The following is an 18,743-nucleotide window of genomic DNA, read 5'->3' on the forward strand; positions in this document are numbered from 1 at the left end:
AGGATAAGATCTGACTAGCCGAAAACTATAAAATCCTAGAGGGTTGAAAAGAACGGAGACAGATAACAAATAGACAGATAGATGAGAACAGATATATGAGAAATTAACCCTGCCCCCTTCCCTCGCAAAGGTACGAACATTTAAAAAATTAGAATCATGTTCCCTAAATGTAATATGCACATAAAGAAACAAATGCCATCTTACGTCTTTCAACGTAGTCCCACTCTCTGTCATCTGACATAACTCTAGGAAACTTGTTGGTGCTTTCTTCTATACTTGTCACTACAGCATACAGCTGGCAAATGTTGACACAAGTCAAACAAAAAAGGAAACTTTTATCAACACTATCTAGACATTTTCATGTCTTTTCATCTAATTACTATTTTATATTAATAAGATCAACATGAAAAAAAGAATAATGTATCCAAATACAATATGGGATTTAAAGGTTACTATTTAAATCCTTCCATCATCATTGTCTCATGTTAATTATGTAGATATAATGTTTTGAAAATATATATGATTTATAAAGTATTATAAGCACGTTTTCTGAGGAGTGTACAAAGGCATGCTTTAGTTATCTTATTTTGGTGCAACTTGTTATGTACTCCCAATACTATATAAGATCAATCCTAATAAATGATTTCAATAAAGTTTTAAAATGTTCAAAATTTTAATTAATTCCTCACAATTATGTAGGGAACTTCAGTTACAGAATTTTTGAAAAGTATTTTTACAATTAAATTTATTTACATGATTTACTATTATTTAGCGAACTGTACATAACCACAGTTAACCAAAGTATAATTAGTTATTTAGCGCACAGTATTATAGCCAGTTTGACATTACCTTGCTCTCATTGTGGTATGTTATAAGGTGAGGAGTGCACCGCAGTGGTACTTTACGAATGGGCCATGGGGCGTCATAGGTCACATGTGTGGGCAGAACACAGATACACAAGTCCGACTGTTAAATAGATAAACATTATATGAGTGATGAGAAACAAAATAAAGATAGTATGTTCACCTTTTCAACAGAAACAAACCTTGAGAAATGAATCAAGGTTCAGCTGACCAGTTGTTGTTTTTTTAAATACTTGACATTGTTTTCAGCAAAGAATTAATAAGAACAATGGATTTGTATAAATCAAGTTTTAGGAAAACGGTGCCAAGAGAAATGAGATTAACAGAGAGACTAGATATAAGATTAGATAAGAAGACCACAGTTGTAAATGAAAGAAAAGAAGAGGCACTTGGTGAACTTTGAAAATAAGAAAAGGAAACACAAAGAACAAAAAACAAATATTGTTCAATGTCATAAGCTTAGAAGAAAAAAAAATGCTTGAAAACCTTTCTATTGAAGTAGAGGAAACCTTTTGGGCAGTTGACATTGTTGAATGGGGCAAAACATGTGATCCAGCCATCTATTCCCATTGGATGAATTCTCAGGGATCCTTTACTTGTCATGAACAGCCAATGAGGATATGGCCCACAGATGAATACCTGCAGGAAAACAATCATTTCAAAAAAATAGCTTAGAGCTCTCTAGTGTATGAAAAATTGTTTGTGCACATCTGAATAAATTGTTTATGCACAGCTGATAAGAGCTACTCTACTAGTTCTTATTAGAAGTGGGAAATGTTTATATCAAAATACTTTGATTTTAAAAGCTCTTAACGTAATAAAAAGGTGATACAACCAGACATGCTTTGGTAAAACCTTTCTTAGTTTTTTACTAGACAAAAAGATAATGTGCAATCTATTTTTACAAATATTTCTACATAAATACTGTTGTGGTAAATATGTCATTGTTTCTATTATGCTAATTGAGTCAAAATTTTGTTTTGGCTGTTAATTCAACCAACTAACATTTACAACGAAAACAGACAGTAAGGATTTATAGAAACATGCACAAAACAAACCTGAGACTAAATACATTAAATTATGTAGTACTAATGTCAGCAGAAGACAATTCAATCTATTGTTTATAAATAGTCTTCTGATCTAAACAAAAAGTATGAATGACAGTTTCAACTTACTCCAGAGTAGCCTGAGATATCTTCAAAGTACCTAAGCTGCTGGATATGGTCTGGTGGAATATTTTCATCAGGAGGTTCCTCTTCATCTTCTTTTTTCTTGGCCTGCAAATGTTTCTCTCGAAGAATGAGACTGTGAGCCACTTTTTTAAAACGGATGCGCAAGCAGTCACCAGTGGGTAGATTGTCCCCAGCAGTCGGCATGCGTGGAAACACTTCATAAATTAGTAAGTCTTCATCCACACGAGCCTTTAGAAGACAAAAAAGTCTGCTAAAAAAATGCTTACAGCTGAGTACACATTTTAAAAATGAAACTACAAAACTGAGCAAGCCTATCATAGAAAAAGTAATAGGGCACAAGTCTATGTTACTGTGAAACAAATGGTTTAGCTGGCTACTTAACTGAAACTCTGTGTTTTATTTAAATGTTTTTAACAAATTATTTAATATAAAAGAACAAATAGACAAATATTTTTTAACATTTGGGTTCAAAGCCTGTGCAAAATTATATTGGTCCATCATCTCATCACATGATCTGGCCCTTGACTCATCGTAGGGGTGCTGTGACAGTCGTAACCAAATCCCTCCAATTTTCCCAGTCAGCAGCTGTTCTTAGCAGGATATCAAGAAAGTCTGGTCCATTCTTTTACGTTATCCAGCCAGCTTTTCTTTGGACGACTCTTTCTTCTTGCTCCCTCCACTGTATCTTGAAGAATGATTTTTGATAGTGAGTCATGTCTTACAATTTGACCAAACCATCTCAGCTTTTGTCTCTTCACAATACTTGAGTACTGAAGAGTTCTTCCGTTTTGCCAGCAAGAAAGTTGATTTTTTGTCTTTTTTTCCTGTTGTCTGATACCCAGCATTTTTCTGTAACATCTGGCCCATGGCTCTATATAAATGGTGTTAATTCTCACTGGATAGTCTCTTGAATCAATCCAACAATCATATCACATTTCACTTTTATCTAATCCTATCATACCAAGACACAATTTGTTAATAAAATTAGCTCTGATGTTTTACCATCAAATAAGGTCTAGACTTATTGTGCCCTAGTCCAAACATCTGAATCTCCTTCACAAGAGGCATCTCTCCAGCAGTACTTGGTTGTTTTTCAGGCAAAGTTCTAGTTAGAGAAGTAAAAGAAAAACATTTAAAAAAACAGGCTATGGTGAAATATCGCTTTAGGTAAAAAGAAAAAGGAAAATGTCTGCTATTAGACTGAAAAAAGCAATCTCAATGATTTAAAATGTACTCCATTTTCTAGTACGCTTTTGTACCTATTGGTGCTGGCTGGATTCAGGGAGCATTTCAAATCCAAATCCTGTTTGCTGCCCAGTTGCTTTTAGAATCTTTTAAACATTATATCTTAGTTTGACAATGATACATTGGTGTGCTCTTCCAACCTAATTTTTTATATTTATGTAATGATTTGATACTTTAATAATTCAAACTAGAGCAAACAAAGTAATCACTTGGAGACCTTACCCTGGCTTGCTGGTATCAAACTGAGGCCCACTATCTACCAATGTTCTTTGTCCTAATGGAAAACTTTTGATTGTGTATACCAGTTTGAACTCTGGGATGCTATAAAACTAGTAGAAAAAAAAAAGCAAAAAAAATAATAATAATACATCCTTAAGCTAAGTTTGAAAGATAGTATATCTGTACAAAATAAAATGCCATAGACAGAAATGAGTAAATACTAAAAGAAAAAGTATTAGCTAAGGTTTTGCATCTATTTTAAGAAACATTCACATCTATAATGTTCATTACCTCAAGTTGTCCATTTTCTCGACTTATCAAAAGCCATGAAGTTACTTTGATTTCTTTTGACTTGGGCATACAATTTCTGGTGAGCATTCAAAGTTTGTAATTTTAATGGACTTTTAAACTTTTCATTTTACTTATATAAATCTTTAGCACTTGAATATAAAATTAAAAAAAAAAAAGATTTAGAGGACGTTAATGATTTAAAATAGTGACTCTCAGCTGTGAATACACAGTTGTCCACTTCACAAATATAGAATTAAATATTGGAGACAGCAAAGTTCATAATACCATTATTATTGAGTAACAATTGTTAAAAAAAAAAAAAAAAAAAAAAAGATTTCATGAGCCGCTGAAGTATTTTCTTTCAATTAGTGTAGCAAATGCAGTAAATGAAAATACAAACTAATGGGTAGACAAAAAAAAGGCCTATTCCAACAAAAACAAAATTAGATCTTATCCATTTAGTGATTGTTTTTTTTAAAGAGTACATATACTTGTGCATGCCTAGGTTTTAGCATATATTACTGCTCCATAGACCATAACAGATATTGTTGCCTTCTAGCATGAGACATACAGTATTACCCTACACCAGTGGGGTTTTTTTTGTGACGGTACACACTGTATGTACCGGCACCTTTTTCAATGTGGAGAAAAAATTATTACTTTTCTTGTATTCTAACATTTATTATTAATTTATTAGTAGTTAAAAGTTAGGCAATCCATCACTGAGTACCGGCACCTATTTTTTTTTGTTACAAAAAAAGCACTGCCCTACACTATATTTAAATAACTGAAGAGTTGAATAAAATAACAAAAGTAAAATAAACTATTTGGAGACACAGCCAGAGACTAGAGGCACTTACTTTTCCTGAGCTTCCTCCTCGTTCGCTTTCTTGTCAGAAGTGTTCAAGATGGATGTGTCCCCATACAGCAACTCATCTTCATCATCAATATCACTGGGGAACAAAGAATCAAGCTCAGAAAGAATGCAATCATTACTAAGTGTTGATATGATTCAAGCATTACTAAATGTTGATACATTTCATCCACATCAAAACAAAAAGGTTAAAAATATGGCAAAAAAACTGTATTTGTATTTTGTACATAAAAATTAAAAGTAAAGTTCCCCTGTCAGAGCATGTGGTCTTTAGGGCAGATGATGTTAAGGTCATCTGTTTCTTTGGCCAATGGTTAATGAGCAGGGTGTAGTGGCCAGCACAACGACCAACAGTATTTACTTTCCCCCAAATAAAGTCAGATACCCATTAGAGTTGGGTGGTCTCAGGAGTGCCCTAAAAACCCAGAAATTCAAAACCCCAGTCATCACTGAGATTTGAACCCAGGACTCAAGGTTTGGAAGCTTAACCACTCATCCACTCCCCCCCCCCTTTTTTTTTTTGTTCATAACTTTAAATATTTAGATTTTAAAAAAACAAAAACAGTCAAATGGAAAATTATCTCAAGGTTTTGTATGAGAAATATAAGGATCATTTCTAAAAAGGTTCTAAGCGATTCTAAAAAGAAATTTTTACCCAGGAGTAAAAAGTGGAGCTTTTTCTGCTGGTTTGATTTGCTCAATTTTGGTTACAGTATTAGCAGACTTTGGTGTCTCAGATGTAAACATACCACTGAAGTCTTTGTAGGTTGTCACTGCAACTATCCGAGGTTTCTGAGAAAGATAAAAAAAGAAAAAATACACATATACTACACTGATTTCCAGTATACACAACTTATAAACTTGTTTAATGTGCTTGACAGAAAGAATGCAGAGTTGGTGGAGGTTCAAATATCTTAATTTTGTTTTCCTTTATTGATATGTATATTTGAAGATCAGAATGAATAAAAACTAAAGTAAAGTACCCTTTTCAGACCTTGAGATGTATAGGGCAGATGATGTAAAGGTCATCTGCTTCTTTGGCTGATGGTTAAAAAAGGATGTCATGTTACCAGCACAACTTATTAATGGTGCATCAATATGACCAAACAAGGGTGTCATGTGGCCAGCACAACAAACAACCCCATTTACTTTCCCCCACTAATAATGTATTAATGGTGCGTCAACATGACCAAATCTTATCAGTTTACTAGAGCCCAAACAAATTATTATGTCATTTATTTCTAATTAAATGCTACAGAATAACCAATGTTCTTACTTACAATAACTTTACTTTTGTTTTAATAGGTCTATAAGAATGTTATTTTTTATCCTGACTTCAACCTAGATCAGGCAACTTTCCATCCAATTAGACTTTATAAAGGAGTGTCCTGGGGCTGGCTGTTTGTGACTCTTGATTTTTGAAGGACATGGTTAGCATCGATATAATTGTTTGTATCTTAAGCATAGATAGAAACCACAAAGAACAAAGTAGCCAATGAAAAAAAAAAGGGACAATTCAAAGCAAGTCTGACCTGAGGAATGGAAGTTTTGCTGGCAGTCAGTCTGGCTCCACCAATCAGGGTGTCATCTTTGAGGACAAATATCATCATTTGTCCCTCTGCCCCCATCAACACAACATAGGGGTCACACACAGAACAACTCTGGATGGAAGAGCCAAGGTCCACTGGAATATGCTGTATTTGTTTAACTGAGGAAACAAACACAAAGACAGATATAAAGAGAAATTCTGTCTCCTTATTGCCTGGTTCATTGTATAAATGTCAAAGTCATCACTGCTTTGAGGTAATATTTAATAAGTGAAAGTTCCTCTCTGATATGGACAAGCTAATAAGGAATTAGTTTGCAATATGTTTTGTTTTATATTTCGTAGCTGAAATAATGAAATTAGTATTCATTTTTTGTCATTTTTTTTCTACATTCATCAAAATGGCTAAATTGACAGTGATATTGCCTTATGCTGTCTGGTTGTAATCATTCATGGTGGAACTTTTCTGATGACTTACTTGATACTGTGACATTGTGTTGTTATAGTGTTATTTTATACTTTGAAACAACACCCCAAAATTTTTTTTTTATTTTATATTTTAAGTTAAAGAATGTTTTTTTAAATAAATGTTCAAAAAATTATCATATACACAACTATAATTTACTTAAATCTTGGTGAATAAACATTAATGTACATTTCAATATAACTTGCAAATGCAGTAAATGAAATAACTTACTCCCTTCCAGCAATCTCATGGAGGCTGGTGTCACCTGAAGAATGTACTGTTTGTCCCCAATGTTATCCACATACACAGTGGAGGTCTGCGTACTGAAGCCACTGTGGTCAAGTTCATTGATTTCTTTGCCAGTTTGGAGAACCTAGAGAAAGATGGACAGTTATTTAAATCTTACATTTTTCAGACTGAAACGACAGAGCAAGATATAGTGCTTTTGTGCTGGAAATTGAAATAAAAATTCAGACAACAATAATAAGCCCAATATCTAATAACAATATTTTTTAAAGGTGTAAAATGCAATAAAAAGAAATATGCATAACTAGAATACTAACTGGGATTGTATAAACAGAAAAAAAAACAAATAATGTTTAGTCCAGCAGACGATATAAAAAAAAACAAAGTAAAACCTGAAAATCAAATATATAAAGACTTCAACATTTCTCTAGCAAAGTGACAAATGAAAAAAAAAATGTTATCATTTTGGGTTTTACAGCATTATAAAAGACCTATATAACCCTAACCCTAGTTTTAGGCCATCAAGACGTAGACTTTCCATTATGTTAAATATTTAAACTTACCATACTGGAGTCTCTTTTACTCAACACAAGAAAGGAATGGCCTTCTAGCAACATCTTTTCAGGATTGGAAGACTTGCCTTCTGGGTTTTCTTCATCTGGATCAGTGCCAGAGTAAACAGTCCACATGTCAATGCAGCCAGACAATGAGAAGGTGGTGACGACTTGTGGTCGAATGCTATGCTGTGAATTGTGTTACAAAGTTACTTTGAATGTTTATGTATCAGTGATTTCATAATTACACCAACTTTGAATTATATTGCACCAAACACACAAGTTTTCCTTTAACTTTGTTTTTTTATTTCCTGACCTACTGATACTTTTAATTTACTAAAGTTATTTTAGACCTTGACATTTAAACAAATAAGCTCAAAATAAAGTGTATATTTAGCAAAGATTATAGAACTCAAGATTTAGAAAATTCATCACTAGCAATAATCACATGACTTCTTTAAGTTCTGATTCATTATGATAAAAATAGATTATCTTTATAATTAAAAAGTAACCCAAGGCAATTCTCAATATTGTAATTTCTTTTGTACACAAGGACGTTAAAACAAAACAAAATTGAAAAAAACAATTCAATTGTTATAACCACAGCACTAACCTGTAGGACAGAAAGAGCCCCATTTTTACCATGTCCAGAAGTGGTCACTAGTTCTAAATCAGGATCAAGGTGAGAGCTGTACTCTTCAGACAGGAATGCTGGCTCCCCCATTGCAACATGCCCACAAGGAGCTATGTTCCAAATATTATCACACACCTGCTCAGAAAGAAAAACAAATCACACAATCGCTATCTTCATATAAAACAGAAAAATGTTTAAATTATACATGAAAATGAATAGATCTATGATAAAATGTGAACTAGAATAATATTTATAGAAAATAATAAGATGTCATTAAGAATATAACCAAAAGTTTGCTAGGGTTATTTCATCTCAAAAGAATAACATGTCAAGAATCTAATCAAAAGTTTGCTAAGGTTATTTCACCTCAAAAGAATAAGATATCATTAAGAATCTAATCAAAAGTTTGCTAAGGTTATTTCACCTCAAAAGAATAAGATGATATGAGTGTTCCAGGCTGATTGTCAATAACTCCATAAACCTCTAGCTCATCCACATTTTCTATTTCAGACACATCTGAGGCTTAAAGAATACACACACAAATAAAACAGGATTAATTTGTCATTTTTAAATTCATTTTGAATAATAAAAAAAAAAGATTTTTGAATCATTTTACAACATACCGAGTTGCTCATGGCCTTCCAATCGTCTCTTTTTACTTGGTACTCCGGCTGGTTTCTCATCACTCTCTATAATGGTGCCAGAAGATTTCTCCACATACTTCAGTAACAGAGAGTTGCCTAGTCTGGAACCCAGGAACAGGTAGCCTTCTGAACACAGACACATCTAATCAAAAAGACAGAGGAAATTTAATTTAGCCTCAGGTACCCATATCTGACGCAAATAAAACCTGTAACAAAAGATAAGGCTCCATTTAACACTATCAGACCGCTGTACCACTTTTTATGTAATTACCAAAATGGCTTCTATGCCGCTGTACCTATTTTTTCTGTACTTCCCAATTTCATAAAAGAAAAGCGAGTTAGAATCTAAAAAAAAAACAACCATTTGTAATTAAACCACAAGTATAGCCACTGCAAATGTATGCATCCATGTGTTTACATTGAATAGGTATGGTTTTACACTTTGATGAAGAATTTTTTTTTTAAATTTGCAATAAGCATGAACCAGACACGCAAAAGGTAGGTCTAGGCTTCTAATAAGCCTAAAGTTGATCAACATTTCAGGTAATTTAGACTCTTAGTTGTCAGAATTTTATTAAGAAGAATGTTTTTTTGTACTTCAATTGAAAGAGACAAGATAGAGATGATTGATAAGAAAAATCTAGATTTTATTAGATCTAGAGCTTAAAAGATAGTAAGAAAAAGGGGGGAGGGGCATGGCCCTCAGAAGTTCAGAAATACTGGGACAGCTAATTTCATTATGAAGTAAAACTCAATAGCTTCTGAGGCAATTAGTTTTAATGAGCATCCTGGGACTTTAACCAACTCTTCCATTTCCTGTCATTATTGCTGGGTGGACTCAAGTTCATCCTAAAAACTTCTAGCCTCTAACAAGATTCAATCTTGGGCACCTTAGGGCAGCCAAGCGATGTACCACTCTGCAACCATATTCTATGGCCAGCAAGTAAGCAATGCTAGTGTTTCTAGTAGTTTCATAATGATTAATGTCAAAAAAGCACATTTAGACAAAGTTATTGGATTTTTTTAACTATGAAAAAGTGGCCTTACATTAGTATAAATATTGAAAAAGGTGTATTAGCTTACACAAGTTGTGAGGACACTTGAGGCAGCTCTGTCAAAATAAAACTCTCTAACACATCTCATTCCATCAACCACCAAGGTCAGCACATATCTAGATCAAGCAATCGAGATGACATAAAACAAAATACATTCAGACATGGTAAAAAATGAGTTGTTACTGAAATACTTTTTTAAACGTTTATAGACATTAATATTCTACATGTCTAACTGCTACAGAAACAGCAAACTTTGAACATAGAGAAAACAATGTAACATGTTTAGGCTCGACAATATAAATAATTTTTTAAAAAACACAGCAATGTGTCAGCATTGAATAAGTGTTAAAAAGAATTGTAAACAAAAAGTTTTATAGAATAAATATAATTACCATGAAAGCAGTCAAATCCGATTCATCAAACTACATAAGGACTCAATCGCTTTGATCGTAATAACAGGCTAATTAACCAGATTGAACTTTATAAAAGGATTTTTCTTTGGTATTTTAGGATTTGGTCCAAATAAGCGACTGGTACAATTAAACTGGATTTGACTGTTTTATATATTTGAATATTATTTGTTATGTATAAAGAGCAAAAAGAAATATTATTATTTCAAGAGCACTTACAATTCTCCACCCTTTAAAGAAACAACCAACCGATCGGAGGAGATGAATTCATAACGAGCACAGTCAAGAGTGAACTGAACATTCTCTTGAACTTCTGAATACCAACAAAAAATATATTGCATTAGAATACATGGTAGAAAAAAAAAATTTTCATCTCTTTGAAAATAGACACCAGTTACAAATAAATTTTAAAAAAATTAGTTTCAATTAGTTTAATCTCACCTATGCATCATAAGTGCTAGTTACCATTCACATAAAACCAATGTCTTTCCAAGTAACAAAAGCTTAACATTATTATGAAACTACTTACTTAATGGAAATTGTGATGAGGCTTCAGCTATGCTGTTGAGTGACACTCCAAATGGTGGAACACTTTGGTTAAGGTATAGTAATGAGTTGACAGCGAATATAAGAACACCACCTAGAGGAGACAACAGAAAATATTAACAGAACAGAATGTTACATGATTATACAGAATTCATTAATTTTATATGTTCATTTCTTCTCCATGCACTATATATACACCAAACCCCAGCCACCCCTTTCTTTGACACTATACTTTTTTAAGCCATTTTCAATCAATTTCTTTTTTAATTCCTCTTTTGTAAACAAAAAAATGAAAGTGTTTGATTATTGCCTAATTGCCTATGTTTGCCCTAATCCTTATTAGGTAATGATCTTTTCACTCCATCAGTATTTCCTTATATACTTTGGTGCTGATTGATTTTTTTTTAACTCTCTGTAATCCCTGCAGCAGTTAACTTTTATGTATATCATTACATTTTCCTTTCTAAAAGAAAAAATACATGAATAATTTTTTTTTAGGTTGAAGTAAAGAGGGGAGAGTGAAGAAGAAAAAAATGTAGACAGTTCTAAAAATATTAAAGTGTGAGGTTTTTATTATTTAACATTACCAGACTGATGGACTGTTTTTTTTCTATAATTTCTAAATTGGCCACTATGCCACTGTACCGCTTTTAGATACTTGCCTATTTCATGGGAAAAATAAGTCAGAACCTAAAAATAACCAACCAATTGTAATTAAACCATGTTTAGCTTTGCAAATGTCTGCCTCCATGAGTTGACATTGAATTGGTGTGGTTTTACATGAAAAGTTTCTGAAAATTTGCAATGAACATGCAATAAACATGAACCAGGAACGTAGAAAATAGATCTAGGCTTGTAATAAGCCTAATTTTGATCAATATTTTAGTTGATTTAGACTCTTAGGAGTCAGAATTTTATTAAGAATTATGTTTTTACTTCCACTGAATGATACTGTGAGAGATCTATTAGAACTAGAGAGAATAAATGGTAGCAAATAAACAAAACAGTTTTTTTCAGGGGCTCAGGGCTAGTAGGGTTAAAGCACTAGATGTATGTTAAACTAACCAATAGGCTTAGGTACAGCAGCTACACTAAAACAGTCGTAAGGTAAACTCGTCTGGGACCAGATGATGGGGTGCACCTTCTGTTGGATGTTTAGAGAGATGGCCACAATACAGCATGTGTCCGTCCTGACAGCAACTCTCCTGTGTACAAACACACACAAACACACAAGAAAAACAAGATTGTCAACAAATTAGGCAAGATAACATAAAGATGATACTAGTCAAGTTTCAAGTAGAATACAGAAATACAGAAATTCTCTATGAATGCAGGGTACTACATGAAATTAGAAATGGTTTCGATATTGGGAGAGAGAGATATAGCTGGTACTATTGGGGATTTCTTCCTGTAAAGTGACATGGAAATCCTAAGTAAGAAACACAGCAATCTTCCTAGATCATGGAGAATCAACTTTGGTAGAATGCATACTATATATTTTTTTAATTAATGGATACAAACAGCTGATGACAAATATACCAAACATTAGATACATTAAACAAATTATATTAGCCCTATTTAGAGTTCATTATAATAAGAATTGACAATACATAGAAATATCAATATAAATATATACTGTTAACCCAATTTAGTTCATTATGATTAAAATAAATTGCACATATACCATCTGCATAGCCCTACTTCATGCACTTAAGACAAAAAAGCCTAAGAAATATACATTAGCTGTTTTTAAAAGTGGTTCTGACTGTAATAAATGTAGATATTTCAAGTGACTTTAAATGTAAGTGTAGATATTTCCAAAGGTACCTATATACACAGTAAATTATTACAGTTACAAACTATTGTATTGTTTCTTCTTATATTTTTAACTATTTTTTTTACCAAACGAAACATGAAAGTCTTTAAACAAAAGTAGCCAGAAGTCTGTAAAAAAAATTAGACCCAACCCATATAGAAAGAGGATTTTAAAAAAAAGCACAGAGGACATACCCTGCCCATGTAGCCAGAGGTTCATACAAAATGAAGACCGTAGGCTCAAAGTATCCATGGAGAAACTGAAAATCCAAAATGTTAAATATTTTACCATCCATTTTCTTCAGGTCTATCGTGTAAGAGGACATAATGGGTGACCTGCAAGATAAAGATAAAATAAAAAGTTTTTTTTTAAGTTTCTCTCTTTAAAAAAACAACAACACTTTTTTAATTATAAACCCAAAAATACAAAAAAACTTGACCAAAATAAATGAAAACAATTTGTCATGTGAAAAGCAATTACTTTCCAGCCAGTCCAGTGTGTGCATCTAAGTCATCTAATAAGACATCCTTCCGGAAAGGAAGAACAACTAAATGTGTTCCATAAATCAGCATTCCAGCACATCGACCATCTGGGTCGGCACGGATCATAGGAAGATGAATGTTGCTGCTGTGTCCACCCTAAAAACATAATAAAATTTTCTCACAACACAGGAAACAAAGATTGTCAAAAAATCTGTTTGTATGGCTCAGAGTAAATAACTATGGTTTAATGCTTCGATGATATGAAAGCCTGATCATTAGCTATGGTTGGAACATTTTCATGAAGACCTGTAGTTGTACTGTTTGTCAGAAGCTAGTACAACTACAGGCCTTTATGAAAATGTTCCAACCATAGCTAATGCACAGGCTTTGATATCATCCAAGCAGTAACAATCACAAGGTGGAAAAAAAATCCTAATAAAACAGATATTTATAAAGAGATTACTTTAACCAATCTCAAGGGGGGAAAAAAAACAGCTAAATAAAAACTTTTTACCTTTAGCTCTGGCTCCTCAAACTGATGAAGGGAGCATGTTTTGAGGTCGTGTGTACTTGGGTCATACTCTACTACTGATAACTGTAATGATACACATTAGTTTAACTTCCTGTTTTAGTATATACATTGGTACATATACATACATTTGCAAATATCAAATAAGTATATCTGACAAAATAGAATGAAATAAAACTTCTAATATTAGAAGCCAAAATTTGCGTTAGTAAAATTATAGTAACTTTATAAGCCTCAATGTATTTATACAAGGTAATTAAATGCTGCGTCTATCAAATATTAATGGTTACTTTCTAGTCCAATTAAAATGAGGGCATAACTTCAAAGTGTTACTTTAACCATTTCGCTCAGGCAATAGCTAATAATCAAAAATCCTACTTTAGCAATATATATTATTCGAAAGGTATCACTATTTTAAGGCAAGTCCTCTAGAAGAGTGATCACAGAAGTATGGTTAAGTGAGAAACCAAAATGCAGGCACAATCAATGATTACTTTATCTAAGCCTATAGTCTAGAAATGTACTCTAAAAGAGAAAAAACCCTTTGAATCTTCAAAGTGTACATGTTGTTAAACTATATTAAATATATTAACTCTAAACACAGAAATCATCATCATCAAACTCCATTTGAGTGTGGGCTCGACAGGCTCAGATCCTCTCTTGCAAAGGCCCTGGACAGAAACCCAGATGTTGTGTGCAATGTACACATATCAAGATACAGGTCAAGAACTTGTGGCTTCCCAGACAGAGATCAGCATGTCTGGGGCAGTCAAACAGTATATGGGATACAGTTTTTTCTTCCTCCCCGCAGCAACTGTGTGAAATATGAACCCACTGGGCAGTGGCCTACAATGTGCTATAATAAACTCTTTAAATCTTAAAACTTTCAGATTGATGTTAATCACCAATAAAAAAATGGGTATGGTTTACAATACAACTTTTTGTAAGCCACCACTGACTTTATACCAGGAAAATGTATAATCAACACACAAAAGAAGGAGTAAAATGTAAACAAAAAAAAAAAAAAAAAAAGATTTTATGGAATTAACACTAAACTATGAGACAACTTACATTAAAAATGATATATATTGATATACAAAGCTTAGGATGAATTTTTTTTTAAAAATTAAAATGTATTCATGGGATTAGTTTTACAACATACTTTGGCATCCAAGAAACTAAGAAGCAGCACATCCCTACTGGCACCAACCAGCTTGACAGCAGCTAGAGATTGAATGTTGCCATGGAGACTGTAGGATGCTAGACATTCAAGGCGGGTTTTCTTTTCAGCTGTTCAAGAAACATGCATAAAGTTATTTAAATTGAATATTTTGTACAAATTAGTATTTAAACTCAAGTGATCAACAAAGACCCTATCACAAATGAAGGAATCTGGAACAGGATCACAAGTGGGCCCCAGGATTACCTGCTGCCTACTGTCAAAAAATGCAAACTTAAGATCAATGGCCATATCACAAGGTCATTAGGGCTTGAAAGACCTTCCTACAGGGAACAGTACCAGGAATTTAAAAAAAAGAAGCAGACTAGGAATACAACATCGAAGAGTAGAGGGACCTGTCGCTAAAAGAGAATAACTCAATTAAAAGACAGAGAATGGAGAAAAACGGCTAACAGATCATGTTCAACAATCTATGTGCCCTTTACAATTGGATCACAATTGGAGAATGGTTCAATTTAGGCCATGTTGTGACTGCTCAGGTCACTTTGGTAATAACAAGGCCAATTCAAAAGCTGCAGTCCTTGAGGTAGTTCTAGCTATGAATTTTGGTTCCCTTCCCATGTGTCAACTCTTATTTCCTAAAGGAAACTTCAGATTTTTCAACTAGAAACTGTAATATTAGTGTGTTCAGCTTTTGGCCGCATAAAACCAATTAGACATCTGATCCCAGAAAGTTTTTCCATATACCAATCTGTTGTTAAGTTTCTACACATACACAATGTTTAATACTAATAATAAAAGATTCTAACTTTGATTTTATGCAAAGTAAAAGTGGACAATTACTGAACTTTCTATATTAACTTCTTTATTACCGCCAGCATGTGTTCACTCAACTTATGGCCATACAAAGCCATGTTTTAGATTCACAATAATTGTTCCGGGCATCTAATTTTTATAACATTTAAATCAAAACATATACAAAAACATTCCTTTTCATGTATGTGTTTACATTGACAAAATAAATGTGCTAAAATAAAGGCAATGATATTCATTTATGACATCCATTTAAATAAAAAAAACACTTACTAGTGACTTCTTCTGTTACTAATTGTCCATCAGGTCTTACACGCTGAAAAATAGTCAAAGTAATAATAATAATAATAATAATCTTTATTATCCGTAAGGAAATTTGTCTCACAATTTGTGCATTACACCAAACAAAAAACATTATAACTATAAGAAACCAAAGTGTAATAATGAATAATGAAAGCACAAATCGCATGTCGCCACAGCGCAGCGCCATTTTGAAAAAAAATGTAACATATTATTATAATTATAAATAAATATACATTTTATAATGTTTTAACCTTTAAGATTTTTTTTACAAAATTAAGTCGTGAACTATAAACTAGACTTATCAATCTGCCCAATATTAAGGTCGTGTTTATGAATCCCATTACAGACTTCACTCCATTAAATGTCTCTTAAATTTATAGTACAGTTTTCCCCAATACTTATGTCTCAGTAAAAACTTACCCCCAATAAATTTGTCTATAAAACTTCCCTCCACCAAAACTCATGTTACACTCTTCTTAATAGATACTCCTCGGAATTTAGTCAGAGTTTAGTCCTGTCTTATTAGACCTAACTTCCCCAAATTTAAGAAAAAAAAAGGTTCACACCTCAGGCTCTGAATTAAGCCGGTAGACATGCAGCTGGTTAACTCCAGCTATGATCAGATTTTTTTCCTCCCAGCTGAAGAAGTGAGCATATACACAATGTTCTATGCCAGTTGGCGGATGGATTTGTCTGTACATACAGTGCATTCTTCTTACGTTTATTTACTCTCAGCAGGAAGATTTAGTTGGTTTCCTGAAAAAGTTTTTTTTTAAATGAATAAATAAACTTAAAATATAGTTCATATGTAATTTTTTAAATATATAGTCTAGTAAGTTTATCTTTATATTTTGTTTTAATGTTTATAACTGCAGTGGTAGCTAATTAAACTTGTTTTAGACAAGACTACAAATTGAGTTTGTTACTATTTTGTTTTGTTTTGTTAATTTATGTATTGTGTAGGTGTTTTCATTGGGTAGTATATTGTTTAAAGTAGAACACAATTTGATAACTAATAATAAGCAAGAGTTGATTTTGCAATAAATTTAAAAAAAAAAAAAAACTATGGTGTTCTTCAATCTTTTCCCTTTTCATACAAGGTGATTCTAATATCTAATTCTTGACATCTAGGTAATGTTAAATTTACAAGTGACAACTTGGGTTATAGTCTAAGTGGAACCATGATTGTAATTACATTGTCATTCATTGGTTAGTTAGATCTACTACTGTATCTAAATTCTCTAGATACTAGAACTAGAAAGTCTAAATAGATTCTAATTACACTACTATATTTAGATTTACTCTAGATTGACAAGATAAAGACAAAGTATGAAATGCCATAAAGATACAGTATGTAAAATAATGTGGAATCAATTTTGAAAGTTTAATTCAGTTGGAGAATGCAGATATCACCACAAAACCCAGTATACTCTTATTCTTAGTTTATTTCTCATACTTTCTATGTGTTCACAGTCTTACCAGTTGCTGTTAACTAGATCCAGATATCTACAAGGTACAATCACACTAGGAGCTAGATACTTAACATATATTATTATTATATATAAACCTAGTATTAGATCTAAATTTCTCTCTCTCTCTCTGGCCTCCTTCAGTTGCAAAGCGAATATGATAAATGTCATGACAATCTCATAAAAAAGTTATAGACGCCTGAGCATTTGCATTGGCATTAGCTTTGTACTATATAATGTAGTATGATTGGAATGATGTCGCCCACAATGCAGTTGAGTTCTCCCCTTTTCAAGGAAAGGCAATAAATCTACACTTTGTGATCTAGCATAGTAGCATACCAGGCTCTGCCAGAGTGATACACTCTGTGTGTGCTGCTGTGCAATTTGTCTAAGCTGCCTAAGAGTCACAGACTCCTGAATATTCCTTAGTCTCAATAATGACTCCTAAAGCTTTTTGGGTATAGATCTCTATCTAGAGTCTATCTAAATCTAAGCAGCAGATGTAATTTGTAACCCCTTTAATCTTTAAAGTTTAAAGCCTATGAATTCAGGGTAATAGTGGAAGAGGTCAGATACATATGACTATGTCTATATGTTTATACTATAATATACAGATTTCTTTTTTAATTTCTATACACTTTTAGTATAGATTATTATAATACTATTATACTTAGGTGGATAACATCAATACTATTGCTAAGGCTAAAGACTTAATAAAGTCAGTAAAGAGCCCCTCCAGCCTGAAGCTAAGGCTTAGTTATTAGTTCTAAGATGCTACATAACTGCTAAGTGGCCTGCTAAGTTAGTCAGATAAAGATGGTTAAGTCAAGTAAGCTACTGCCTACTCAGCCGACTTAGGCCTTAGCCTCAGGCTTGGGCTACAGGCAGTACAGGATGTGCCGTGAGACCTCGCGTCCTCGCATTTGCCCCTTCGGTTCTGTAGTAGTGTCGTGTAGTGTTAGTGATGATAACATTAATGATTAACTTATTTAAACATATTTAAGTAAAAGTTTTTATTAATTTTATTATTAATTAATATTTTAAATATTAATATTAACAGAACTTTAACAGTATTGAGTTACAGTACACGGACCGAACATCTGAGTCACGCCTGCTGAAGGCCAGGAGTTGGACTTGGACTGGTTGTCAGACTACTAGACAGACAGAGGCTATAGGATCTAGATCTGATATTACTAGAGTCTAGTAATATTGGATCTAGAGATTCTACCTAGAGACGCATGCCATTCATTTGAAGAATTTTAGGTATTAATATATCTAGATCTAGATCTAGATCTAAATGTCACTAAACTCTAAACCACAAGTTTTATAAAGATAATGTTTACAATTTTAAAAATTAAAAAAAAT

At 32.8% G+C, this 18,743-nt stretch overlaps 1 protein-coding gene across 3 annotated transcripts in view; it reads right to left on the reverse strand.

Annotated features, from left to right (window-relative positions):
• Positions 1 to 18,714, reverse strand: part of LOC106053923 (cleavage and polyadenylation specificity factor subunit 1-like) — a 30,450-nt gene extending 11,736 nt beyond the window's left edge. The window contains exons 1-26 of one of the 3 annotated variants that reach the window (XM_056035741.1): positions 18,607 to 18,714; positions 16,476 to 16,665; positions 15,880 to 15,922; positions 14,776 to 14,903; positions 13,599 to 13,679; positions 13,083 to 13,240; positions 12,797 to 12,937; positions 11,852 to 11,991; positions 10,770 to 10,880; positions 10,460 to 10,553; positions 9,859 to 9,946; positions 8,755 to 8,917; positions 8,556 to 8,653; positions 8,111 to 8,266; positions 7,507 to 7,686; positions 6,929 to 7,070; positions 6,218 to 6,393; positions 5,341 to 5,477; positions 4,672 to 4,764; positions 3,812 to 3,887; positions 3,524 to 3,630; positions 3,059 to 3,161; positions 2,039 to 2,284; positions 1,350 to 1,502; positions 850 to 966; positions 205 to 295 (exon numbers count right to left, since the gene is read on the reverse strand). In XM_056035741.1, coding sequence (XP_055891716.1) covers positions 205 to 295; positions 850 to 966; positions 1,350 to 1,502; positions 2,039 to 2,284; positions 3,059 to 3,161; positions 3,524 to 3,630; positions 3,812 to 3,887; positions 4,672 to 4,764; positions 5,341 to 5,477; positions 6,218 to 6,393; positions 6,929 to 7,070; positions 7,507 to 7,686; positions 8,111 to 8,266; positions 8,556 to 8,653; positions 8,755 to 8,917; positions 9,859 to 9,946; positions 10,460 to 10,553; positions 10,770 to 10,880; positions 11,852 to 11,991; positions 12,797 to 12,937; positions 13,083 to 13,240; positions 13,599 to 13,679; positions 14,776 to 14,903; positions 15,880 to 15,922; positions 16,476 to 16,619 — 3,166 coding nt within the window. In that variant the 5' untranslated portion in view covers positions 16,620 to 16,665; positions 18,607 to 18,714. Of the gene's footprint in view, positions 1 to 204; positions 296 to 849; positions 967 to 1,349; positions 1,503 to 2,038; positions 2,285 to 3,058; positions 3,162 to 3,523; positions 3,631 to 3,811; positions 3,888 to 4,671; positions 4,765 to 5,340; positions 5,478 to 6,217; positions 6,394 to 6,928; positions 7,071 to 7,506; positions 7,687 to 8,110; positions 8,267 to 8,555; positions 8,654 to 8,754; positions 8,918 to 9,858; positions 9,947 to 10,459; positions 10,554 to 10,769; positions 10,881 to 11,851; positions 11,992 to 12,796; positions 12,938 to 13,082; positions 13,241 to 13,598; positions 13,680 to 14,775; positions 14,904 to 15,879; positions 15,923 to 16,475; positions 16,666 to 18,441 lie in introns of all 3 variants that reach the window. The other 2 variants (XM_056035739.1, XM_056035740.1) reach the window with 2 other exon arrangements.
• Positions 18,715 to 18,743: the final 29 nt, after the last annotated feature.

The sequence above is a fragment of the Biomphalaria glabrata genome, chromosome 7 (assembly GCF_947242115.1).
Source record: "Biomphalaria glabrata chromosome 7, xgBioGlab47.1, whole genome shotgun sequence".
NCBI lineage: Eukaryota > Metazoa > Mollusca > Gastropoda > Planorbidae > Biomphalaria > Biomphalaria glabrata.